The 25,154-nt window shown below is 43.8% G+C and overlaps 1 protein-coding gene across 1 annotated transcript in view; it reads left to right on the top strand.

Annotated features, from left to right (window-relative positions):
* The window catches only part of greb1 (growth regulating estrogen receptor binding 1), a 351,042-nt gene that overhangs the window by 297,044 nt on the left and 28,844 nt on the right, over window positions 1–25,154 (top strand). The window contains exons 26-29 of the mRNA XM_078541600.1: window positions 904–1,034; window positions 5,533–5,694; window positions 7,352–7,556; window positions 24,407–24,581. Coding sequence (XP_078397726.1) covers window positions 904–1,034; window positions 5,533–5,694; window positions 7,352–7,556; window positions 24,407–24,581 — 673 coding nt within the window. The remainder of the gene's footprint in view (window positions 1–903; window positions 1,035–5,532; window positions 5,695–7,351; window positions 7,557–24,406; window positions 24,582–25,154) is intronic.

The following is a 25,154-nucleotide window of genomic DNA, read 5'->3' as shown; positions in this document are numbered from 1 at the left end:
GGCCGCCAAATGTCCCGAAGTGGGTCCTGCCATGACAGAGTTGGAAAATCCCGGCCCGAGGCTTCAAATAAGTAGGAGGACCATGACGTGCAAACCACAGCTTCTGGTCAGCAAAATTTACATTAAAAACTTCTTATCGTACCAATTTCTGGTTCACTATATTATCACACCCCATTACCTTTCAAATTAGATGATCATCTGTGTCTCACAGGCCTTCCAGTTGACCTGCCCTTCAAGTTCTGGTACTTGCTCATAATTCTTAATCTCAGCCAATAGAACACCTCTACCAGTATCAAAGCCTTCCCTCTGCAAGCTGATGAGGACCTACTAGAATATTATGCACTGTCTGGTGGCTAGGAGAGGAATATTGGCCTTAAGGCATCCTAAATACAAGTTCATGTTCTATGCTTGTCTGAAATGCCTCGAGCTTAGAGAGATTCAGCCAGTTGGGTAATATTTGTTACAGGTCTGAATTACCAGTTATAAAGCACGACTGGAAATAACACTTAACTTTCTGCATCTCATCTTGCATTTACTTTTATAAGATTAGTGTGTACACTGGTAATTATCTGTGGACTAGTGGATCCAAGGGTCAGAATTGTAGAAAGTTGAACTATATGGCCAAAACATCCTCTTCTCATTGATTTTCATCGGGATTTTATCTTCCTCATCTCGTTATGTACTATTATAAGTATATAGATTGTCCCAGAAATTTGCTTTCCCAGAGTGGAGCTTTCTTGCTGGGGTCCAGGATTTGCAACAGCGGGATTGACTTTTTTACTAAGTGAACAGATGGAAATATGCACTCCCATGACATTAAACTTCATACTGGGAGCACAAATTAGGAAAACCTATCCTTCTATGTTTCTACCTGTTGCTTACCAAAGTTACCTAACTTAACAGGACATAAAGAAGATGACATCTATCTACGACGCCATACAACGCGAATGAGGTTGTCCAAGTATGCCGCCTATAATACATACCACCACTGTGAGCAGTGCCATGAATACATGGGTTTCAACCCCAGATGCCAGGTATGCATACGGCTAGGATGGCAACAGTACTGTTGTTCAGAAATCTAAAAGAGTAAAGACACAACCCACAATTTGAGTTTATCCTATAAACATACTGCCTGTTCCCAAAGCAAAAAGTCTGGTTCTATAAAAACAAGCTCTCGCTCTGCATGAACCATACCTAAATTGGTGTATCATGTCCCGTTGCTACCAGATAGTAGTACATGAGGTTTCCTCTATGCTGTATGATATTTTGGAAGACTGATATCGTCAGCCATTTGTTGTAACAAACTGTATTACCGAGAAGGTTTATTTGTGGTGCATCATTTATAGAGGCAATAGTGCAGACAAGTTGCTGAATCAGTTAAGAATGTGGCCTGAAGTCAGTTCACAAAGGTTTAATCAAGCTAGCCAAATGAAATCCTTTAAAATCTGCCTCATAGGATAAAACAAGTAATTTTCAGAGTCTGATTCCTTAAAGAATCAACATAATGCAGTCAGAGCAGGGTTTATCAAGTTGTATGTGTGAGAATTCACCATCCCTTTGGACAGACAACTGATACATATAATGGGCTGGGTTTTGTGGAACCCGCTGGAGTAGGCGGACTTGTAGGATTGCACAGGAGGCTGCGCGTCAGATCCCTGGTGGTGGCAAAACAGTTCGCGATCATGTCAATGTAAGCAAGCAGGAAACTCGCCCGTTAGCAGCGCGAACGTCCGATATATTCAGAATTATTCACTTGCATGCAATTTACATGTAATTCCCAGTGATTTAATGCAGCCATCCCGATTAAATGAAACTGACACAAGTCTCGTGCCTTCAATAACCCACCCATTGAATGCTGGTAACTTAAATGCAGTTTACCACATTATTGGAGCTCTTTTGACTTGCAGGAGAGCGAATTACAGGGAGCTACATTGTCTTTGGAGAGTTTTTCTCTGCCCCTCAGAGTGTCAGATTATCAAATTTGAACACAACGTCTGAGGTAGGAATTGGTTAGGCTACGTGTTGGTTCAAAAAAACTAAAAGGACAGCACACAACCTAGAGACAGAGGGGCCACTCATTAAAGTGGCATTATATATTGGAGTCCCTAAGGGGAGGGTACTTTGGAGGCCACGTTGAAGGGAAGGGGGAGGGCGTTGCACAATGGGAATCATTCACCCTGTACTCCTTTATCCTCGAGTGCTGGAGGGGATCAGTGCTGCACAGGAACCAGTACAGGCAGCCCAACAGTACCAACAGGAGGGAGCACAATAATAGGGGGCCAGGTCACAAGGCCTCCGGAACATCCGAGAGTTTACAGGAGCAGGATGACATACCTACAAATGTCAGAGAGACAGTGCCAGAAGACATTACATCCACCCCTAAAGGACATTAGTGAACCAGATAGGTTTTTACAACAATGGTTTCATGGTCATCATCAGACTTTTAATTCCAGATTTTTATTTAATTCAAATTTCACCATCTGTCGTGGTGGGATTTGAACCCTGCTCCCCAGAGCAATATGCTGGGTCTCCCCAAGGTGATCAATTGATGGATCCTAGATCTTTGCACATGGCTGATGATGGCCATCAGAAACCCTTGCAGTGAGGCAGAAGAGAGATTCAATGCCAGTCACGCACAACAAGGAATGTCATCGAGTTTCTCACGTGTCGGTGCAGACTCTTAATTAGCACATTCTGTTAGATAATATCACCACCTTTAACGCGTCTTTGTTCCTTTGTCTGTGACATCTTTTGATTATCTGCTCCTATCACTGCTTGCTTGTCCCTACTACCCCCGTCCCAACTTCTCTCCCCCCACCCCACCCCCCACCTTAAACCAGCTTATATTTCACCCCTCTCCTAACTTTACTCAGTTCTGCTGAAGGGTCATGAGGACTCGAAACGTCAACTCTTTTCTTCTCCGCCGATGCTGCCACATCTGACAATGCTGGCTGGTTCAATTGGAATCTCCCTCAGAAAGCCTGCATACAAAATTTCAGCTGTTACGTAGAGCTTTCTATCTTTTAAGTATGGTACCTTCCCCTGCATGGGGATCATGTGATGTGGGCTTCCTGATGTCAGAGCCGGCCCTGCCATGTGATCCAGCGGCGAGCACGCATCACCCTTATTCATAAGCTTGTCGCCACGTGATGGGGCTCAAGCGACTGCATCCTTCCAACATCAGATTTCCGACCTCTTCCATACCGACTGGCAGATTCAGTGACAGGACTAAATCCAGCACCATGTGTGGGGCTTCAACACTCATAAAAGGACTCCTTGCGAAGAACGGTTTCTGATTTGAAGGAAAACCTGGGATTAAGTTACCTACTTCAACAGCATCTACAGTCACAGTCCACACAACCTCCAAACATGAAGGCACGATAAAAATGTCAGGTTTTTCCGACAGATATTGAATCTTAAATGAATGTAAAGCTCCCATTTCAAGCGTGACGTTTTAAAACTAATTTAAACTGAGACATAGTATAAAAGAAAAAGCTATGGCCAAAAATTAAATTTTTGCTGCATTACTCACACCCCCTGCCTCCCTCTTCCCGAGGCATGATAACAATGAAATGTTATATCACCGACAGTTCTTAGTTTGAATGTTGGTATTTACACTTTAAAGACTGGAATTTTTCACACGTTTACATTTTCAGACATTCCAAAGCGATATAATTCAGCAAGGTTATAAACACATTTGCGTTAGAAAATACCAGATTTTAATTTGTAATACTTTTGTACATATTCAGCTGCACGTTTTGCATGTTTCTGATACTGATCTATTCGTGGATGGAATATTATGGGGCTTTCCTGATCTACATTCCCAGTGGGCAAGGTTCCACGTCAGGAGTGTGCATTCAGAAAATTGGCCTAGTATATTTATGATTTATTCCTATTTTTACTTAACCAGTAGATGGGTGGTTAGTGACACAGATCTAATTGGAGTGTGGATGGGGTAAAAGATAAGGAAAAATATACACACAACTATATATATATATATATATATATATTAGATTTTTTAAAAGATCAATGAATGAGCTTATGTCAGCTCAGACAGCTATGAAGGTCCAGATTGCATCCTATCGTACTCAAACTGTTTGACACCTAATCGTGACATGACATGCTCCTTACTAGCAATATAAACTACAGAACGCATTGCCATGTAAATTTGTACTGTGCGCTGCGTAAACAGCCGTAGACTAAAGAAATCGGCAATTTTTGATTCTTAAAGTGCAGATAGAAACATAGGAAGAATGAGCAGGAGAAGGCCATTCAGCCCCCCTGCCATTCAACTAGATCATGGATGGTCTTCTACCTCAATACCATTTCCCCACAGTATCTCCATATCCTTTGATGTTTTTAATATCTAGAAATCTATCGATCTCTATCTTGAATATAGTCAATGACTGAGCCTCCACAGCACTCTGGGGTAGAGAATCCCAAAGAATCACTATCCTCTGAGTGACGAAATTCCCCCTCATCTCAGTTCTAAATGGCCTATCTTATCCTGAGACTGTGTCCTCTGGTTCTGGACCCCACCCCAGCCAGGGGACACAACCTTCCTGCATCTGCCCTGTGGAGTCCTGCAAGAATTTTGTACGCTTCAATTAGATCACCTTTCATTCTTCTAAACTTTAGAAAATGTAGGTCCAGTCTCCTCAATCTCTCCTCATGGGACTATCCCACCATCCCAGGAATCAGTCTGGTGAACCATAGGGCAGAATATTCCCCCCGTCGGAGGGGGGAAGTTGATGGGCGGGCGCGCTTCCGATTGGCACCCCCGATGGGAGGCACGGTGTCATTTTGCGAGGAGAGGCCAATTAAGGCCCGCCCAGCGTGACGTCTGCAGGGAAGTGCTATGCACTCCCTGTGCAGGCGGGGGTGGGGGGAATGCCTAAAATCGAGAGTGCGCTCTTTCATGCATGCGCACGAAAGAGCGCACTCATCTCCCTGAGGCTAAGTGCTGCCTCAGGGAGATCGGCTCTACTTTCAACAATATTAAAAATAAGGAAAAAAAAATTCCCTTACATGTCCCCTCATGTGACAATGTCACATGAGTTGGGACATGTTCATAATTTCCAAAAAAACTTTATTAAAATTTTTAAAACGCCTGTGGGTGAGGTTTCATGTTTTTTCTACTTCCCGCTGGGGCTCCTGGCCTGCCCGCCAGCCTTAAGGTTGGATGGGCAGGTCCACTAATTACTTTAATTGATCTGTCAATGGCTTCAATTGGCCATTGACAGGTCAGCGGGCGCACATCTGATTTTGCTGCGCACCCGCCTTCCTGAAAATTTAAATGGGGCGAGGTGACGTCGAAAGTTCCGCCCGACGACACCGCACGTCATTTTACGCGTCGGCGAGCAGGCCCCGCCCCCACTCACCGACGGTAAAATCCAGCCCATAGAATCGATCTTTTGATTATTGTTACAGTTTTTCAGAAATACAGATGTAAAGTGTAATAAAGAATTGTTTCTTCTGCAGGGAAAAATGTATTTAAAAACTAATTTCACTATTCTGTTTGTTTTCTGTTAGCCATATGATTCTACACTCCATGCCTTCACGTTTTCCTGCTCAATGCTAGGAGAGGAAGTCCAGCTTCACTTTATTATTCCCAAATCAAAAGAACATAATTTCATTTTCAGTCAACCTGGAGGCCAATTGGAAAGTATGAGGTTGCCACTTGTCACTGACAAGGTGAGAAAATATCATGGGACCTTCACATAGAACTACAATTTTATTTCTATTTGTTGTGCTTATAATGACGGGATGGCTGACCTAATAGGAGTATTTAGATATTTTTACAGTTTACTACCTTCTACTAACATTTGCAGGCAGTTGAATATTTATATCCTAGCTTCTGCAGAGGCGACTGAGAATAATGACTGTGGATTGAGGTGAACTAGGCAATGTTTTTCATAGAATACCTGAAAAGTAAAGTGCTAAGGCTATGTTTTCCACTATGGGGTTGGGATGATGCTATCTCCCTGTAGGATAGGTAAATGTAGTTCAGCCCTGTGGCAGTTTTAACAATATTTTCCCTCAGATTGTTGGTTTCATCTCTTTTTCCGCAAGTACCAAGGATGAAGTTGCTGGTGGAGAAGTGATGGGCCAGCAAAGAAAAGGAGTGGGATGGCACTGCTAATGGCTGATGAGAAAACCTTTTCGTACCAGTTACAATAAAGCTCAGCTGAAGTGTAATTCCAGTTTTTCAGTGGAATGGAAAAACGTAAATGGTCTCTTGTAACAATCAGATGGGAACCCTAAAAATCTGAAAAAAGAACCTTTATATTGGAGAAATGATCTATGTCATTTAACATCATTTCCATAAAAATAGTCTCAGCTGCTCCTGTTGAAAATATGTGGGAGCAGCTGATATGTTTACGTATCATTTCCATAAAACACCTGCCCTTATTTCACTATTTCTGGGAAATCGCTTACCTTTCCTTCCTTAACTTCCTTCTACCCCACTTTGAGAAGTATCAGGTGAAATCTAAGCTAAATGCCAAACCTGAAATGACTATTTTATTTGTGTTCATTTGAAAATACCTGACTTTTGTTCAACCTCTGGTTTGAGCTTACTAATCCGTTTAAAGGCTGGAACTCCAAAGCCACAGAAGGAAGAAAAAAAATCTCTTTGCAGATGCATACCATCATTTGACCAGCTTCATTGTCAATTCCACAATATTGTAGGCGGCATGCGTTGCTTTTGGCCGGGCCATAGATGCAATGGTTGGGACTAGTGTACATATAAATTTGAGGGAAGGTAGGGGTGAAAGAAATCTATTTCTTGCTAGGTGAATGTGGAGAGGGAAAGTGTTTGATTTGAGTCAGTGTAGCCGTGAATGTGTGTTGATCAGTTCAGTGGTCCATTGGAAGAACATGGGTGGGTTCTGCTCTGGGATCACTGAATGCAATGGGAAAAAAAATGAGTCTCTGGTGATGTTCCATGGGGGAAATAACTGCGACCTAGTTGGAAGGAACAAAGTTCTAGAGTATGTGGATATCATCCCCGCTGGTGTTGGTGAATCAATTGGTTTAGTAATATGTTTGTGTCTTGTCTCTGGTAAGTGCAGCAGCGAGTGTGTAGCTGTTTCACTTTACCTGATAAGGTGAGGATAGGTGGGAGAACAAGCTTCAGAAGCTTCCCGGGTTTGCACAGTGCAGATGAATTCGGTAGAAAATTTTATTCTTGCCCCTACTAACGTCTGGAATAAAGAAAAATTTCAACAAATCCTTTACTGTTGTTAAATGCTAATTTAATATCTCTTGTTAAATTCCAGCAGGTTAATACTCCTGCAATTACACTTATTGAATCACAGCTTGACGATTTAAAACATCTGCTTTGTCCCAGAATCCAGACTGCGTAAAGAGCCCCATCTTTACGCCTTCCACTGGGCGTCATGAACATGGTCTCTTCAATCTGTATCACGCTATGGACGGTGCTAACCATTTGCATGTGCTAGTTATCAAGGAGTATGAGATGGCAGTGTATAAGAAATATTGGCCAAACCACATCATGCTTGTCTTGCCCAGCATCTTCAACAACTCTGGAGTTGGTATGTTTTAAAAGTAATTCAAACGAATATATTTTGTATTAATTTAGGCATTTCTGTAAAATCGCAGCTGGTAAAACGGCCTTTCAGTTAAACTACTTGTTATCAATTTGAAATGCTTTTGTTAGATAAAGTTTTGTTCATTTCTGAGTTCCATCAGAAGTAAAACTTTTGGTGCAGCGTTAACAGCTTTTTGGTAGCCCACAGTCACAAATTAATTGGGCCGGATTTTAAAGGAGAACATATGTATGTATGTTCCAGGAAAAGGTCACAAATCATGGTAATGTACCTTCCCTTATGAGCATGATCAGGCAGTTAAAAATTAAGGGTAAAGTCTTGACCTTGTCGGGCAGGCTCGACAGGGGTGGGTGGGCTGTCCGCGATCAAGGCCGGAAGGCGATTTCACGCTGGTGAGCCAATTAAGGCCTGCCCAGCGTGAACGTGAGCAGCAGCACTCAGCGCTGCCTGTGCGGGGGGGGGGGGGGGTGGTGGGGGGAGTGTGCACAAGTGCGCGAAAGTGCGCACTTCATAATCTCCCTGAGGCACAGAGCTGCCTCAGAGAGATGAAGCATTTTCAAAAAAAAAAAATTAAATAAATAAATAATGTAATAAAACGTGTCCCCTCGTGGCTCTGTCACATGAGCAGGGACATGTTATTAATTAAATTTTAAAATTTTTTGTTTTTATTTGCTTTAGGGAAACCTCATCCCACCCATGGATAAGGTTTCCTAAAAAGTGCAAAGCGGTTGGACGGGCAGCGAAAAATTTAACTTAATTGATAATTTAATGGCCTTAACAGGCCTTTTAATTGTTGGCGGGTGCGCTGCCGATTCTCTATGACCGAATTATCGTGCGATTGCGCGTTGATGTTGGGACGCTTGCCTGACGTCGACATGCGTCAGTTCATGCTCGAGTGGGTTGGGCATGCACCTGCCCACCGGGCGTGCACCCGCCCACTGAGCTAAAAATTTTGCCCTAAGAGTGCCTTATATAATTATTTGAGATTTTAGTATTGCCACAGTTCAATTGTGTGGAATGGTCATTGGAAAAATGCCTCAGACAACTTTTATGAAATTTATTTTGTACTTATTTTGCGGAGATTTATAAGGCTTAAAGATGTGACTTTTTTTGTGAATTTAATGTTTTTGTGCCCAGTCAGACCAAATATAAGTCTCATTGTAATTAGGAGTGATATGCCAATATTAACAATTTGTCAGAAACAAATTGGACATGGTAAAAAGTACTCATAATCAGGATCCATTTCAATTAGTTTCAGCGCAATGAAATAAAATTAAGTCAATAAAACTCTTTAAACGTTTGTCACACATTTATTTATTTTATCACTCAAAGCCCAACTTGTGAAACATCAAGCAGTGTTGTTAATAATCATTAACAATCAACACTAGACTTTTTTATCAAATTAATTTTTGAGAATGTTCCAAAGGTCCTGATTCAGTAACTTCAGTCGACTTGTGTCTTAATACTAAATATTAAACAATATTTTTCTAGCATCCTTGTAAATTATTTTGCAAATTAAGATCTGAGAGGTTAAATGAGGATTATGAGCATTCTGGTCAGGGGCGGACAGTCTAACAAATTAACACTCTGCCTTGGAAAGTTTACACACCCAAAGGATAGACTGAATTGTGATTAATGTGATTTAGTTTAAGCATGTTTAAAGGTAGGCACCTCCAAAGAAAAACTATTTTCAAAGTTAGTGGAGGTGACACTTTAGCAGTCACTCTATGTTAAATGCTAGGAAGTAAATACATGTTGGAGGAAGGGAAAAACAGTTTTAAAATATAAGCTTTGTTTTGTAAGATGTAACTTTGGTGTTTTGTTGCCCTTGAATAGTATTTACCCCATTGATCACCAACCATTGCTAGTTGTCAGCTGTGTCTGGGCTGTTTTATCCTTCAATAACTGTATTGAATATCATCCTCTAGTGGCTGTGCTGGGAATGCCACCTTTCAGTCAGTCACACCGGAGATCTTGTTTACATGGCACTGAATTATGATGAGGTGAAATGTATAGGTTGAATGTCCTGTTTCTGTTTTGTAATATTTTGGTGGGAGAAAGGTTGATAACAAATGTGAGTTGTATTTATTAATGTAAGTCTTTGAGAGACTTCTGAAAATTCCAGTCTCGGATTTATCAGCAGGTATACATCATGCTGGATTTTGTGGAGCTCGCTGGAGTGGGCACGATGGTGGGTGGGCACTGAGAGTTGCATGGGAGGCTGCGTGTCAGATTACTGGCGGCAGGAAAACTGTAAATGATTAAGTCAGCAGCAGAAAGGTAACAAAACAGGAAACTTATCCATGAGCAGCGAGAAGCTCATTGATATACTTAAATGCCCATTTGTGTTATGACCCAGATGAGAGGAGTGCACGAACTATCAAGCCCCACTACTCCGAAGGCCGTACTATTAATTCAAATGTTTTATTTTCTCACTGAAATGGCGAATTGTGTACCTATACCTCTAGTACCCAGAAGAAAAGAAACTCTGACCAGGCTTCTTTCAAAGACTCAGAATGATTAGTTTATTTCAAAACAAAACCCCTTTTAACAAGTTGCAACTACTGGTTATCACACAATTGTAGTCAGGAGGTATAAATATCTATCTCTTCCTAAAGAATTCCCCCAGCTCTCAGACACACACACACAGCACAAACCGATAGAGTCCCTTTGCAGAGATGAGCATTATAAAATAAAGGATAAAGTCCGCAGGGTATCGACGCTGTCGACCTGGAGTCCTCTCATGTGCAGATGGGCCGCTGCTCCCAGTGGATGTCTGGAAATTTTCACCACTGGCCTCAGCTTTGCGGATCCAAATGCAGACCGGTTACACTCAGATAAGGGGTCTCTGGCTATAGGTTGATAGCCACCTACAATTTTAGGCAAAGTAGAGAAAGGGAGCCAGTCAGGGTTGCCTTCTTTTTACCCTTGTTCTTCAACAAGACTGCCTTCAAAACAAGCAGGTTCACAACTTAAGCTTTTTCCTCTCTCCCACATGATTGCCTTTTTGTCTCCCAGCTTTTCATTAATTAAAGTGTTTTACAGTTCAACACAAACAAACAATTCCTTCTCAAGTGCTATGTAAGTCAGGTGATTTCTTGTAAGAGGCCTGCTTGTTGACAGTTCCAAGGTGAATTTATGACATTTAAAAAAAAAAAAATCCCAGGTTAGCATCCACATGTCCAGAGTCAATGCCAAATCCTTCCATTTTGTAAAAAAAATTCAGTCTTGAGAGAGATATGATTCTAACATGCCTCCACCCTTAAGAGATGAAACACCATTTCCAAATGTGTTTCATCACAAATTATACAGAAAAAGATATGTGCAACTTATAAACAGAATCATGGTAGTGTACTCACTCAGGCACTCACTCAGCCATTCGCTCCTTATACAGAATCTGTTCAGTTTTCTGACTTCATTGCTTTCCAGACAATTATAAAAAAAATTTGCATTTTTGATAATGCATCAGCAATTATATTATCTTCTCCTGCAATATGAACAATTTAAGTTATAAGGATGTATTAGTAAGCTCCATTGGAACAGTCTGTCATTCTGAGTCTTAATTTTTTCCACAAAGGCCAAAGGGTTATGGCCAGTATATATGAATGTTTCTTTACAGCCATGATGGATATGTACCTTAGAATGCTTAAGAGTCAGTAACAATCCCAGGGTTTCTTTTTCTACTATAGAGTATCTCTTTTGATGCCAATTTAATTTTTTAAAGAAGTGCTCCACTGGCTTCTCTATGCCTGATTCATCTTCTTGCAATAAAACTGCACCCATCCCAAAGTCATGAACATCGATTGCCAGCTTAAAGGGATTGGCGAAATTAGGGGCAGCTAATACTGGTTCATTAGTTAGGATTACCTTCAGCTTCTCAAAAGCTGTCTGGCACTCTCCTGACCATAACAGCTTTGCTTTCTTTTGTAATAAATCCATTAGTGGAGCCGCTATTGTGCTGAACTTTGGCACAAATTAACGATAGAAACCACCCATTCCTAAAAATCTTACGATTTCCTGTTTAGTTAGGGACAGGGAATCCTATCAAAGTCTGTACCTTTGCTATTCTTGGCAAGACTTTTCCCTGACCTACTATATGCCCTAAATAAGTTACTTGCACTTTTGCAAGCTCACTTTTTGCAAGGTTTGTTACTAGATCTGCCGACTGTAATTGTTTAAATAAGGCTTCCAATTGTTTTAAATGGCCTTTCCATGTGTTGCTATAAACCAATATATCATCCAAGTAAATCACACAGTTAGGAACATTAGTGATCACTTGATTCATTAGTCTTTGGAAAGTAGCTGGAGCATTTTTTTAGGCCAAATGGCATTATTTGGCATCGGTATAGCCCATTTGGTATGACAAAAGCTGGTATCTCCTTAGCTCATGATGTTAAAAGTACTTTCCAGTATCCTTTCAGCAAATCTATCTTAGTAAGCAATGTGGCACTGCCAACCCCATCAATATAATCTTCTAGAGGAGGGATAGGGAAGGAATCTGTTTTTGTTACCGCATTAACCTTCCTATAGTCAATGCAGAATCTGGTTGACCCATCAGGTTTAGGCACTAACACTACTGGAGAAACACCAACTGCTTTGACTAGGCTCAATTGGGTGATTTTCTAACGTATACTGAAATTCTGCTGTCGCTTCTGCTTGTTTCTCTGGACTTAATCAATGCGGATGTTGCTTTATAGGAGAAAATTCCACTACATCGACGTCATTTGCGGCTAAAGTTATAGACCATGGTTCATCCCTACAGATCCCTTTAAATTCTGTAAGCAACTTCACTGGATCCTCTCATTGTCTACCTTTAAATCTGAAAATATGGTATCTAACTGCCCTAATATTTCAATGTTAGCTAACTAGATAGTAGGGGGTTCAATTTATGAACTATCTAAGTCTCCTTCTACCTCACACTCATTGTTTCTTTCATCCTCCACTATGCTTACATATACCTGACATAACTGCTCTTTCCTATCTTCCTCTCTACAATGGTATTGTTTTAACATATTGATATGACACAACTGATTCTTTTTCCTACGAACTGGTGTATTTATCAAATAGTTTACTTTACTAACCATCTTAATTACCTTGTATGGACCACTGAATCATGCTTTCAGGGGTTCGCCCTGTAATGGCAATGATACTAACACTTAGTCCCCTGGCTGTAATATTCGGATCACAGGTTGCTTATCTGCCCATTCTTTCATCTTTGTTTGAGAAACTTCAAGATGTTCTTGAGTCACTTTGCAGACCCCTGTGAGCTGTTCCTGGAACACAGACACATAATCTAACATAGAGGATTCAACCTTCTCTCCTAAAAGCTTTTCCTGGATTAATTTTAGTGGACCTCTTATTTCATGTCCATAAATTAATTCAAAAGGGCTAAAACCAGTAAATTCATTTGGTCAATCTCAGGTAGCAAATAAAATAAAATCCAGCCCTTTGTCCCAATCATGGGGATATTCATGACAATATGTTTTAATCATTGTTTTGAGAGTTTGATGGTACCCCTCTAAATCTCCCTGTTTTGTTGATGATATGCTGTGGACTTCAACTGCTTTATACCCAAATTACTCATTATGTTCTGAAAAATTTTAGACATAAAATTGGAACCTTGATCCGACTGGATCTCTACCAGTAATTCATATCGAGTAAAAAAAACTGGGTTAACGAATCTACCACTACTTTAGCCGTAATGGTCCTTAAAGGAATGGCCTCTGGAAATCGAGCTGTCATATCCATAATAGTAAGGATATGCTGGTGCCCTGCTTTCATTTTTGTTAAGGGCCCCACACAGTCCAATAACACCTTACTGAATGGGTTCTCAAGAACTGGTATAGGAATTAAAGGTGCTGGTTTGATTGCATGTTGTGGTTTTCCTACCATTTGGCATGTATGGCACGTTTTATAAAACTGTATTGTATCCTTATGAAGGCTGGGCCAGTAAAACTGCTGGTTTATCTGCGTTTGAGTTTTCCATGTTCCTGACATGTCCTGCCATAGGAATTTCATGTGCTATCTGTAATATCTCTTTACAATATTTGGGCGGTACCACTACCTGATGATCAAGCGCCCACTCCTCATCTGCAGGTCTGTGAGGAGGTCTCCACTTTCTCATTAGAATTCCATTCTCAATGTAATAACATTTCCAAACTGCCTTAGCCTCATCTTTAGTTTGGGCTGATTATGCTATCTTACTTAACTCTGGATTAGCTTGCTGAACCTCAACTAGAGAGGATTTGTTAAACATCTCTTTCAGATTATCTATGTCTTTAAAGAAAGTCTTAGCCAGCCAAATATCTGTCTGTGCTATCACTTTGACCTTTGATGATGGACTTTGCTTAGCTATTGCGCGGGTCATCACACATGAAGGAAAAATCCCTGGAACCTTTCGTTGTAACTGCTCCATTACTTTAACTTCATTTGGACTTTCTGTAATTATGGTAGAAGCTACTACCTTCATTCCAGCTAAATTATTTCCCAGGAGTGAATCAACTCGATCTACGGGTAACTGCTGAACAACCCCTACCACCAATGTCCCAGACAATAGGTCTCATTCCAAGTGCATCTGGTTCAAAGGTACAGGTATATAGTCCTCACCAATACCATGGACTAAACCTTTGGCTTTTAATCTGCTCTCTGATGGAAAACTTATGCCTTTTCCCAGCAAAGGGGTTTGAGTGGTTCCTGTATCTCTAAGTATGATTATAGGTTTAGCCCTCTCATTTGAGGGATACTTTTCCCCTCAACAAAAAAATCATTATAACTCTCATGTATCTCATTCACCTCCCCCTGAACTCACAGCAGTGTTCACACTTGGTTTCACAGCTGCAGTTAATGCTACAACTTGATCTGTTGTACTTCCAGCCAGGGCTCCTTTTCCTGAATCACCCTTACGTACCCCCAATAAGTCCCATGGATTTCCCGTGCAACTTCCAGCAATTGGCACGAACATGTCCCACCTTGTTACAATGGAAACACTTTAGGCCTTCGAATATCACTTTCACCCTCAGCACCTTCCTTTCTGGCCTGAAGAGGAGTTTTCGGGGTATTTCCAGCAGTCTCTTCTCTTCCCTGACTACTTGCCTTCCTTTCAGCTTCCTACCTTCTATCTTCTCAGCTTTGTGGCGATGATGGAAAAAGGTTTAGATTTATGGGCCAGCTCATAATCGTCAGCCATCTCCGCTGTTGCGACCCTCTGGACTTCAACATGGGTTCTAACTACTGCAGGAAGTGAATCTTCAAATTCTTCCAAGAGAATTATTCCTCAAAGAGCTTCATATGTTGCCTCTACCTTTAATGCCTGTATCCAATACTTTGCTTTACCCTCTCAAACTCAATATAGGTCTGCCAGGCTGTTTCCTTATATTCCGAAATTTCTGCCTGTATGCCTCAGGGACTAACTCATATGCACCAAGAATAGCCTTCTTCACTGCATCATAATCCACAGAAACCTCTTCTGAAAGTGATGCATTAACCTCGTGAGCTCTACCCACCATGCTCCTCTGTAAGACCAGTGTCCAGATTTGAAGAAGAGCCTGAAGAAGAGTCATGCGGACTCGAAACGTTAACTGTTTTTTTTTCTCCACAGATGATGTTAGACCTGCTGAGTTTTCCCAGCATTTTCTATTTTTGTTTCAAATGTCCAGATTTTATTTGGCCACTTCATTTGCTTAGCTACCTTTTCAAATGGAATAAAGAATGCCTCTACATCCCTGTCCTCAAACTTTGGGAGGGCTTGCATAAACTTAAACATCTCCTCACTGGGCTTTAGGTTGAAGGTTTTTTCATCGTCAGAACTTTCCTCAGCATATGAGGCCTCTTTTTAAAGCCGATATTCCCTTTCTCGTTCCTTCTCTCTTTCCTCTGTTGCTAACTTCTCCTGTTGGAGGTCGAGTTTTTGCATTTCCATTTTTCTTTCAAATGCTCTCTCTTTTTCTTTTTGCTCTGCCTCTAGCCTTTTCAATTCCAATTCCCTTATTCGTTTTTCTGCCCTTTCTCTTTCCTTTTCTTTTGCCTCCAATTCAAGCTTTTTCATTTGCAACTAAATCTTAGTCAATTCAATTGACTCACCCCCTGGAGAACGTGGTTTCTTTGGTATCCTTTTCAGTTTCAAAAGCCTTGCTATCATCTCAACTATGTCTGCTTTCCTCACCCCGTCGGATAATTCTAATTCCAGCTTACCTGCCAACTCCGTTAGCTTACTCTTGGTTAATTTCTGTAAACCAGTCATGGTTATATCTCCATCTGTGAAAAAAACTTCGCAAATTCCAACGCCATTTTAGTTTACCGATGTATAAGACACCTGGGGTGGAATTGTCCATGGCCGCTGGCGTCAGGAGTGTTCGGCGGCTTGAGCAGACAATATGGCGAGAAGGCCAGAAATCGGCTTCCATGGTGTCATGAAACCAGTTTGCGATCGTTGGCTCAGCCTGTTGGTGGCGGGCCACGTTCCCCACCATTGGACGTCGGGAATCTCATTGTGATACATCTGCATATCAGTATAAGGCCAGCCCACCAGAATCAACCCGCTTCCCCCCCCCTGCTGGATCATCTGCCCACATCGGCATGATTGCACGCTGATGTGTTTACAACAGCACATTTAAGGTGGGCACTTGGTGGGTTGCACTTTGAGGGGAACTTGGAGGTGAGTGCACAGTAACGTTGTGCAGTGCTCGTCCAGGTCGCTTTTTGGACTTCAAGGTTCAGGTACATTGGAGGCATGAGAGCAAGGGCTTGCTCAGTGGTTGAGACGCATTGGGCGGGCTGGGCAAGGGCTGCCCTGCGATTGAAGGTAGTACACAAATACGTGCAGGGTGGTGGGGTGGGAAGCAGCCACGCATGAGGGAAACCTTGTATAAAGTCACCATTCCTCTGCAGCTGAGACACTTCAGGCACAGCCACATTGACATGATTGGAGCCCGGCCTCTAGCTGATCTGCCCACTCAAGTAAGCAGAGGGATGAAAGTGCCATCAAGTGCTCCAGAGCATTTCAGCCCTTGGGCACAGACTGCAAATTAATGAGCATTTTAGTGGGCAGCAGAACAGTTGGACAACTGGGCACGTTGTACAATCTCCTTGCTAAAGCTGGCCATGGAGCAGTCACTGGTGGAGGCGCTCACAGCCCCTTACAATGTCATCATCCCGGTTTGGACCAGTCTCCCCCATGGTTCAAGCTAACAGCGCAGACTTGCAGCGTGGGTTAGGAGAATGCCTGTGCCTGAGCTGAGAGCACAGCATGCAGTCCAGTGGGCAAAGCTACTGCCAATCGGTCAGGTGGAGTGGGGCAGAGGTGGGTGGGGTTTCAGGCAGCCGTGCAGCGCACTAAACTCTGGCCATCCAAGTGGTGGCCAGAAGTCTCTGGGATCCATTAAGGGGCCTTCAGACTTAACCAATAGAGGTTCTTAGTACACCCAAGCTAACCCATGTGTCTCCCTTTCATCCTGCAGGAGGGGTACATCAGGATCATGGTGAACTAGCTGTACATCTCATGGCGTACAGGGAGTGGAGACGACGGAGAAGAGAGTGACAGAGGCACCTGGGTGTTCAGAGGGGTGAGCAGCACCCTCTGGAAGAAGGGGCAGTGGGGCTCCTACACACGCTGCTGAAGAGCCCTAGCGAGCCATCGTTGGTCGGCACCCAGGTAGACCCAGGGTCTATAGGCGCCGCCTTTCATTCCTGCAGATGACCAAGAACCACTGTCGCCGAAGACTGGGCATGTCTAGGGGACAGTTGGTCACAACTGCCACCTGCTGCAGGATTTGGTGCCACAGGGACATGGAGGGCATCCACTGCCAGTCGCCGTGAAAGTGACAGCGGCGCACAATTTTTGCGCCAGTGCCTCCTTTCAGGGCTCCACAAGCGATCTCTGTGGGTTATCATAAACCACCACCCACAAATGCATCCATGAGGTCACGGGTGCCATCTTCACGAGGGCACACAACTTTGTGCATTTCGCCCGGGACCAAGAGAGCCAGGATGCAATTGAGCGCTGTAATTGGATTTGCTCAGATCTCGGTTTTCCCACAAGTGCAGGGTGCAATTGACTGCACTCATGGCGCTCAAATCTCCATCGTAACAGGGGTCAACTATGTCAAACGCAAGGGTTTCCATTCACTGAATTCAGCTGGTGTGCGACCACCACAAGTACATCTTGCAGGTCTGTGCACAGTTTCCAGGGAGTGTCCTACGTTCTCAGTCGGTCACAGATCCCTAATGTCTTCCAGGGTCCACAGAGGCTGCGGAGTTGGCTCCCACAGGACAAGGGCTACCCACAGAGGATGTGGCTGATGACACCCGTGTGGCGGCCTCAGACTGCAGTAGAGCGATGGTATAACAAGGCTCATGCTGAAACTCGCAACTTGGTGGAGCAAAGCATCAGGGCGCTGAAAATGAGATTCCAGTGCCTGGACCGGTCTGGTGGAGCCCTACAATACAGTCCACAGAGGGTGTCACGCATCGTCATCGTCTGCTGCACCTTTTACACCCTGGTGCTGCAACGGGGAGAAGAGCTGGCTGAGGAGGAGATGGAGGAGCTGGAGGCCTCCTCCGATGAGGAGGATGTAGATGATGATGAGGCTGAGGAGATCCTCGATGGCAACATTGACGTCGAAGAGCCCCTTTCACTGGCCGATGAGGCAGGAACCCTCAGGAGGCCCTCATAGCTGCTAGATTTGTGGAGGATGACGATGGCATGCAGTGAAGACACACCATAGATCCTCACATTACGTCTATGAATGTTTGACTCCAGTCTGGTTTATGGCAGCACACGTACGTTCTGAGATAATGCTCCTGTCATAGAGGTTCAGTGGAGGCCCTAATAGTCGCTCGATTGCAGGAGAATGATGACGACATGCAGTGAGGACACTCCGTAGACCGTCACACAGCCTCTGAGAATGCCTGACTCCTGTCTGGCCGAGGGCAGCTCGCTTGTGCTCTGTGATCAGGGTCATATCATAGAGACGCAGCCATGAGACTGATCCTTTGTCAGCCTTCAGCACCTGAGCCCTTCAGGAGCACAGCGTCACTGGTCACAGGCGCTGAAGAAATGGGGGTCAGCCCCACCTTAAAGATGCTGAGAGTACACAGAGAGAATGACTGAACTTTGTGACGCCTGCCCACTACATTCTGGTAGCAATGACAAGCGCTGTCAAGGTGCAGGCATCACTAATATGTCCAGGGAATGTGAGGCCAGACCATCACTTTGGTCTGAAGGCTGCCCAAAGCATAGGGGAGAGGCCCTGGACTGAGACACCTGCCTTTATCTTGTGCAGAAAGGTTTCACATCTGAGTGACACAAACACTGCTCATCAGAACAAGGAGCCATAGGCAGGGAGACATTCTTGGGAGTTTATTGGCAATAGTGAACAGCATGTACAAGTGATTAACACCTGTGCCCAGGCTGTGCAAGCTCTAAAAGAGTTACATCTTCTTAACATTCCTAACCCTGCCACTACGTCTTGGTGCTCCCCGGGCATCCACAGTGGAGGTGGAGGCAGCCTGCTGACTGTTACACCCTGTTTGTGATGACCTTGGCGGGTGTCCTCTGGAGGGCTGAGACTTGGAGGGTCCCGGCCTGCTTTCGGGGTCCTGCTGTGTGGCAGTGGCACCCTCCTCAGCCTCTGGAGCTGGAGCTGCTGAGGCCACAGGAAGAGGGGATTCGGATGAGGTGAAGGGGAAACTGGAGTGAGATGGGGCTGCCCCACCCCCCTCTCACATGCACACTGTTGGAGGCCAACTACGGCATCGGCGACCGAGTTGATCCTGCACAGCAGTGCAGGAGCGAAATCCTGGACCAAGTTTCCATGGAGGCCGCCATCCTAGCAGTGTTGACCTCAGTGCGTTGGCATGCCGGTGCTATCACCTCACCCTGAAGGTGGACGGACTCCTCAATCGTGTCTTGCAATCTAACGAGTGCAGCGGACATCCCTTCCTGATGTTCCTGAGTTTGCCTTTGCAGCTCCCGCAACTGTGACATGACTGAGTCCAGAGGCTCGTCATCTGACTCGGACTCAGCAAATTTCTGTCCTCCAGCAGTCCTCCGAGTGCGGGACACCTGGGAAGCCCCTGCCGCTGCCTGCTGTGGATCAGACAGTGCGAAGTGCTCACCAGATTGTGATCCCGAGGCAACTCCAAAGCTCGGTCCCACCAAGGTGTGGGTCTCTGCGTTGGTGGAGGGTGTGGGTGAACACTGTGATGGGACTTCAGGGAGGGTTTCAGCAAATTTCCCTTCTGAGCTTCCCTCGGGGCTTGATTGGAGGCCCCCTGGGCCATGGATTCCGTCGGCGGTTTCCCAGATGTGCCTGCGAAAGAAGGAGAAATAATTAGTGCATGGGCAGTGGCCTGTGAAACAGGACACATCACTCACAGCATGGTTGTCTGATGAATGTTGCACTGCTGGATCCTCACTTGGTAGAGCAGCGCCGACCTCACCATCAGCACAGGACTGGTCCAGACTCTTCCCAGCCAACTGGATGGCTCTGTTTTCAAAGTCTGTGAGGACCTTGATTTCAGGCATTCCGCCACCAGTCTGTGACCTCTCTCTATTTTTGTGTGCCAGCTTGTCCTGCATGAATAGAGATGGAAAGAGTGTAAGCTGCCAGGCCAGATGATAAGTATGCCTGGAATGTGTGGCTGGTGAGTGGTTCCATGGACGGGTTGAGGGCAATGACGGTGTGTGTGTGAGAGTGGATGGTGATGTCCCTTGAACTGGCAATGAGTGAGGGCCCTGTGGATGTGTGATGGGTTTGAGAGTGTGAGAGTGATGAGAAGAGTGACTTACCCTGGCGGAACGGAAGAGATCATTCATCCTCTTTCGGCACTGGATAAGCTGTCCTCTTTTGCAGGGCGTTGGCACTGACTACTGCTACCCATCCTGCGGCCAGAGTCGGGGTAGAGGACATCATTGAGGGACGTGTCATTAAACCCAGGGAGGTGCAGTCTCCTTGCCTCTTGGGGCTATATCTTCCATGCAGCAGTCATGGGCTGGAAGCACTGAGAGGTGGACTCACAGCTGCACTTTAAATATGGTGCCCAGCATGGTGAAGTGGTGAGGTAATGGCATAGCGGGTGAATGAGAGCCCGCCCACTATGGAAATGGCATATTTCCCGGGAATGCATAATTAATGTGGTGGGTTTGGGATAATACAGCGTGAGGAACCACGATTGCGGCCGTTTTACCCACCCGCTACTGCACTTAATGCAAATCTGGGATGATTCTACCCTTGGTCTCTGTCCTTTTATCCCATACTAATTATTATTCCGCGTCCAATCACTCGCTGTCTGTGTTTCAAATCCCGCAAGAGCCCCCAATTTATGTTACGACCGGGATGGGAGGAGTGCGTCAATTATCAAGCCCTACCACTCCGCAGGCCGTACCATTAATTTCAATATTTAATTTTCTCACCAAAATGGCCAATTGTGCACCTATACTCCTAGTACCCAGAAGAAAAGAGACCCTGACCAGGCTTCTTTCTCAAAATGATTAATTTATTTCCAAACAAAATTCTTTTAACAAGTTGCAAATACTGTTATCACACAATTGTAATCGGGAAGTATAACTACCTATCTCTTCCTAAAGAATTCCCTCAGCACACACACACACACACACACACACACACATACACGCGCGCGCGCACAGACAAACAGATAGAGCCTCTTTGCAGAGATGGGCTTTGGAGGATGGGCATTATAAAATAAATGATAAAGTCCACAGGGTCTCGGCACTGTCAAACTGGCGTTCTCTTGTGTACAGACGGGCCATTGGTCCCGTTGGATGTCTGGAAGTCCTCACCACTGGCCTCAGCTTTGCAGGTCCAAATGCAGACTAGTTGCACTCAGATGAGGGTTCTCTGGCTACAGGTTGATAGCCACCTACAATTTTAGACAAGGTAGAGAAAGGGAGCCAGTCGGAGTTGCCTTCCTTTTACTCTTATTCTTCAACAAGACTGCCTTCAAAACAAGCAGGTTCACAACTTAAGCTTTTTCCTTTCTCCCATGTGACTGCCTTTTTGTCTCCCAGCTTTTCATTAAAGTGTTTTGCAGTTCAACACAAACAAACAACTCCTTCCCAAGTACTGTACAGGTCAAGTGATTCCTTGAAAGAGGTCTGCTCATTGACAGTTCCAAGGTGAACTTATGACCTTTTAGAAAAAAACCCCAGGTTAGCATCTACATGTCCAGATCATTCCAAATCCTTCCATTTTGTTAAAAGGAAACTTCAGTCCTGAGAGATATGATTCTAATGCCTTGCATATAGTCTAAATGCAATTTTATGCAATTTAATCCTCCCTCCGGATTTAGTGAAACTCACATGTGTCTCTCCTGCCTTCACTAACCCGTCCAGTGAAACCTGGTGACTTACGTGTGCTTTCCTTGACTCAGTGAGAGTCCTTTGGACTCCCAGGAGATTTCAGTCACAAGACACTGGGTTGATCTTGGACATGTTTTCTCTGTGTAAAAACTTGCTGAGCTGCCACTCTGAGGGGCAGAGCCTCACGCTGAAAATTCAGAACCCACAAGTACTGGGTTCAAAGTTTAAAGAGGCAGCGCACAACAGAAGAGCAGAGGGGTCACCCCTTAAAGAGGCATGACAGATGTGAGTCTCTAAGGGGAGGTCACTTGGGGGGCTGCCTGCAAGGAAAGGGAGAGGTACTGGCAGCATGGGAATCATCCGCTCTGTCTTTCTTCATCCTCGAGTGCTGAAGGGGATGCGCTGTGACATCTCAAACCTCAGTTAAACTTGTTAACGCCACTGATTGATTTTGTGTGACAGTGGAGGAATCTTCACCCTCCACTTTGCAACATCTTTTTGTGCTGGAGCAAAAGAAATTCAGGTGCTGGAGACTTAAATTGCAGAGCTTTCTTAAAAAGCCTGCGAGATGATCATGAACTCCAACACAGGGCTGGTTGCCCTTTAAATATGTTGCAGCTCCTGCACAGCCATCAGATGATGTGGGCTCCCCAACGTCAGAGCAGCCTGCCGGCTACAAGATCCGACAGCAAGCCCGTGTCACCCGCATCCATGAGCTTACCGCCACGTAACTGGGTTCAGCCGACTGCCACAGACCCACACCAGATCCCCAACACCTTCAGGGTCCACCAGCAGTGGGACTAAATACAGAGCCGTGTGTGCATTTTATATTTAGAGGTTAAGGTATGAATGATGATTAAAAGATATGCTATGCTTGGATCTCATATATGCTCAGCATAAATTATTATCTTCATTCATGGTTGATTGCCATTATAATTACACAGTGTATTATTCACATTCAAATGAGAATATGATAGCTCTTCTGTGGAGCTGAGCCAGAGTTAGGACCTCAAGGGGGGACGACGATACTGTGGTGAGGGTGGTGGTGGCAGTTACCGAGTGTCTGTCAGTGGATTTGAAGCTGCTCTTTGTCTGACAAAAATCACTGTAAGAAAAAACACCTTTTGTGTCTCTTGTTACAACCATCTCCAGTGTTCCCTTTAAGGACAAAAACTACTGCGGATGCTGGAAATCCAAAACAAAAACAGAATTACCTGGAAAAACTCAGCAGGTCTGGCAGCATCGGCGGAGAAGAAAAGAGTTGACATTTCGAGTCCACATGACCCTTCGGTCATGAGGACTTGAAACGTCAACTCTTTTCTTCTCCGTCGATGCTGCCAGACCTGCTGAGTTTTTCCAGGTAATTCTGTTTTTGTTTTCCCTTTAAGGACGGTTGTTTAGGTCACTTAATGCTCATAACACATGGCACACCCTCTGTTCATTAGCACATGAGAATTTCTGTTGGGGCTCTTCAACCAATATAGGACCATGATTTAAATATACTAATATAGCTCCCACCTTACTGTCTTACAGAAATATAAAGCATTTTAAAGAAATTGTACAGAGACCACATTTGGAGTACTGTGTACAGTATTGGTCACCTTATTTAAGGAAGGTTTACGAGACTGACACATGGAATGGGTGGGTTGTCTTGTGAGGAAACGTTGGACAGACTAGGCTTGTATCCGCTGGAGTTTAGAAGGGTAAGAGGCGAGTTGATTGAAACATATAAGATCCTGAGGGGTCTTAACAGGGTGGATGTGGAGAGGATGTTTCCTCTTGTGGAAGAATTTAGAACTAGGGGTCACCCACTTAAAACAGAGATGAGGCGAATTTTTTTCACTCAGAGGGTCGTGAGTCTTTGGAACTCTCTCCCTGAAAAGGTGGTGGAAGCAGAGTCTTTAATATTTTTAAAGCAGAGGTGGATAGATTTTTGGTAAGCAAGGGGGTGATAGGTTATCGGGGGTAGGTGGGATGCAGATTTCAGTTTACTATCAGATTAGCCATGACCTTATTAAATGGCGGAGGAGGCTTGAAGGGCTGAATGGCCTACTCCTGCTCTTTGTTCGTATGTGATTGCTTTGCATTACAAATTCAATTTCCACTATATGTTTGAAATTTTATATTTTATGTAGAAGTGGATACCAGAGCCTGGTGGCTATTTGTTAAGGGAATAACAGCCCAGAGATGGTGAACTCAATAAATCTGGCACCTGAAGAAGTGATTATCAAAACATTTGGTTTGTTGTAAAAAGCTATGTAGTTCACTTAAGTCCTTTACCCCAATCTGATCAGGTCTACTTTGTTTGTACTGAGAAGTGATTTGCTTAGCCAAATTAACAGGAAACACAGCCCACCATTGATGAAGGTGTCCGGTGTGTCAGCTCAACAAGTTATGAAGAGAAGCCAATGAGAGTGCAATATATATTGGTATAATATTTTTTCTTAAAAATGCATTGCAGACATTTATCTGATCAGATTCATCCATCCGATTAGCAATTTTGTTACATGTGTTTTAGGTGCAGCTCATTTTTTGATCAAAGAGCTGTCCTATCATAATTTGGAACTGGAACGCAATCGCCAGGAAGAGCTTGGATCTAAACCCCAAGATGTGTGGCCGTTTATTGTCATTGCAGATGACTCTTGTGTGATGTGGAACAGTCTTAATGCCGAAACCTCTAAAAGCTCTACCAGGTAATCAAAGCATTCACACTTCAATTACCGATCAGTCTCGCTGCTGTTGAGAATGTAACCAAATTACAAACTAACAAGGTCAGAATAACTGAAGTATTTCTGATTATATCCAGTTATGTAGTGCAATGTAATATAGTGAGTGTTCGTACATCTACCACTCAACATAACCTTGTCATCTCATTAATTTTCTGAAAATAAAGCTGGCTCCAAATATTAAACAAACACTGAAAGTAACCATTTCTCCTGTTAATGTCAATGTATCTACCATACAGGCAATTAGGTAAATAGGACAAGTCGGTGAAAATTTAAAAATCAAAACTTTTTTCTGAAGTTCACATCATTTTGTTATAAGTAACTTCCTTTCTTGTTTTAATTGCTGGAATGTGAATGCATTTTAAGCGATGTGCATTTCAATACTCCATTTAGAGCTGGTTTATATAAAACACTAATTTAATAAATAAATACTCAAGTGCTTTCAAGAAACAAATCATTTCAGTATTTGGTAAACTAAGGGATAATTTATTCCAGCCATGGATTAAAATACAGTTTATTCTACACGGCAGCCAATTTGCG

Source organism: Cetorhinus maximus, chromosome 5 (assembly GCF_964194155.1).
Source record: "Cetorhinus maximus chromosome 5, sCetMax3.hap1.1, whole genome shotgun sequence".
Lineage (NCBI taxonomy): Eukaryota > Metazoa > Chordata > Chondrichthyes > Lamniformes > Cetorhinidae > Cetorhinus > Cetorhinus maximus.
The sequence above is the reverse complement of the archived record's forward strand: the minus strand, read 5'-3'. Positions and strand labels throughout refer to the sequence as shown.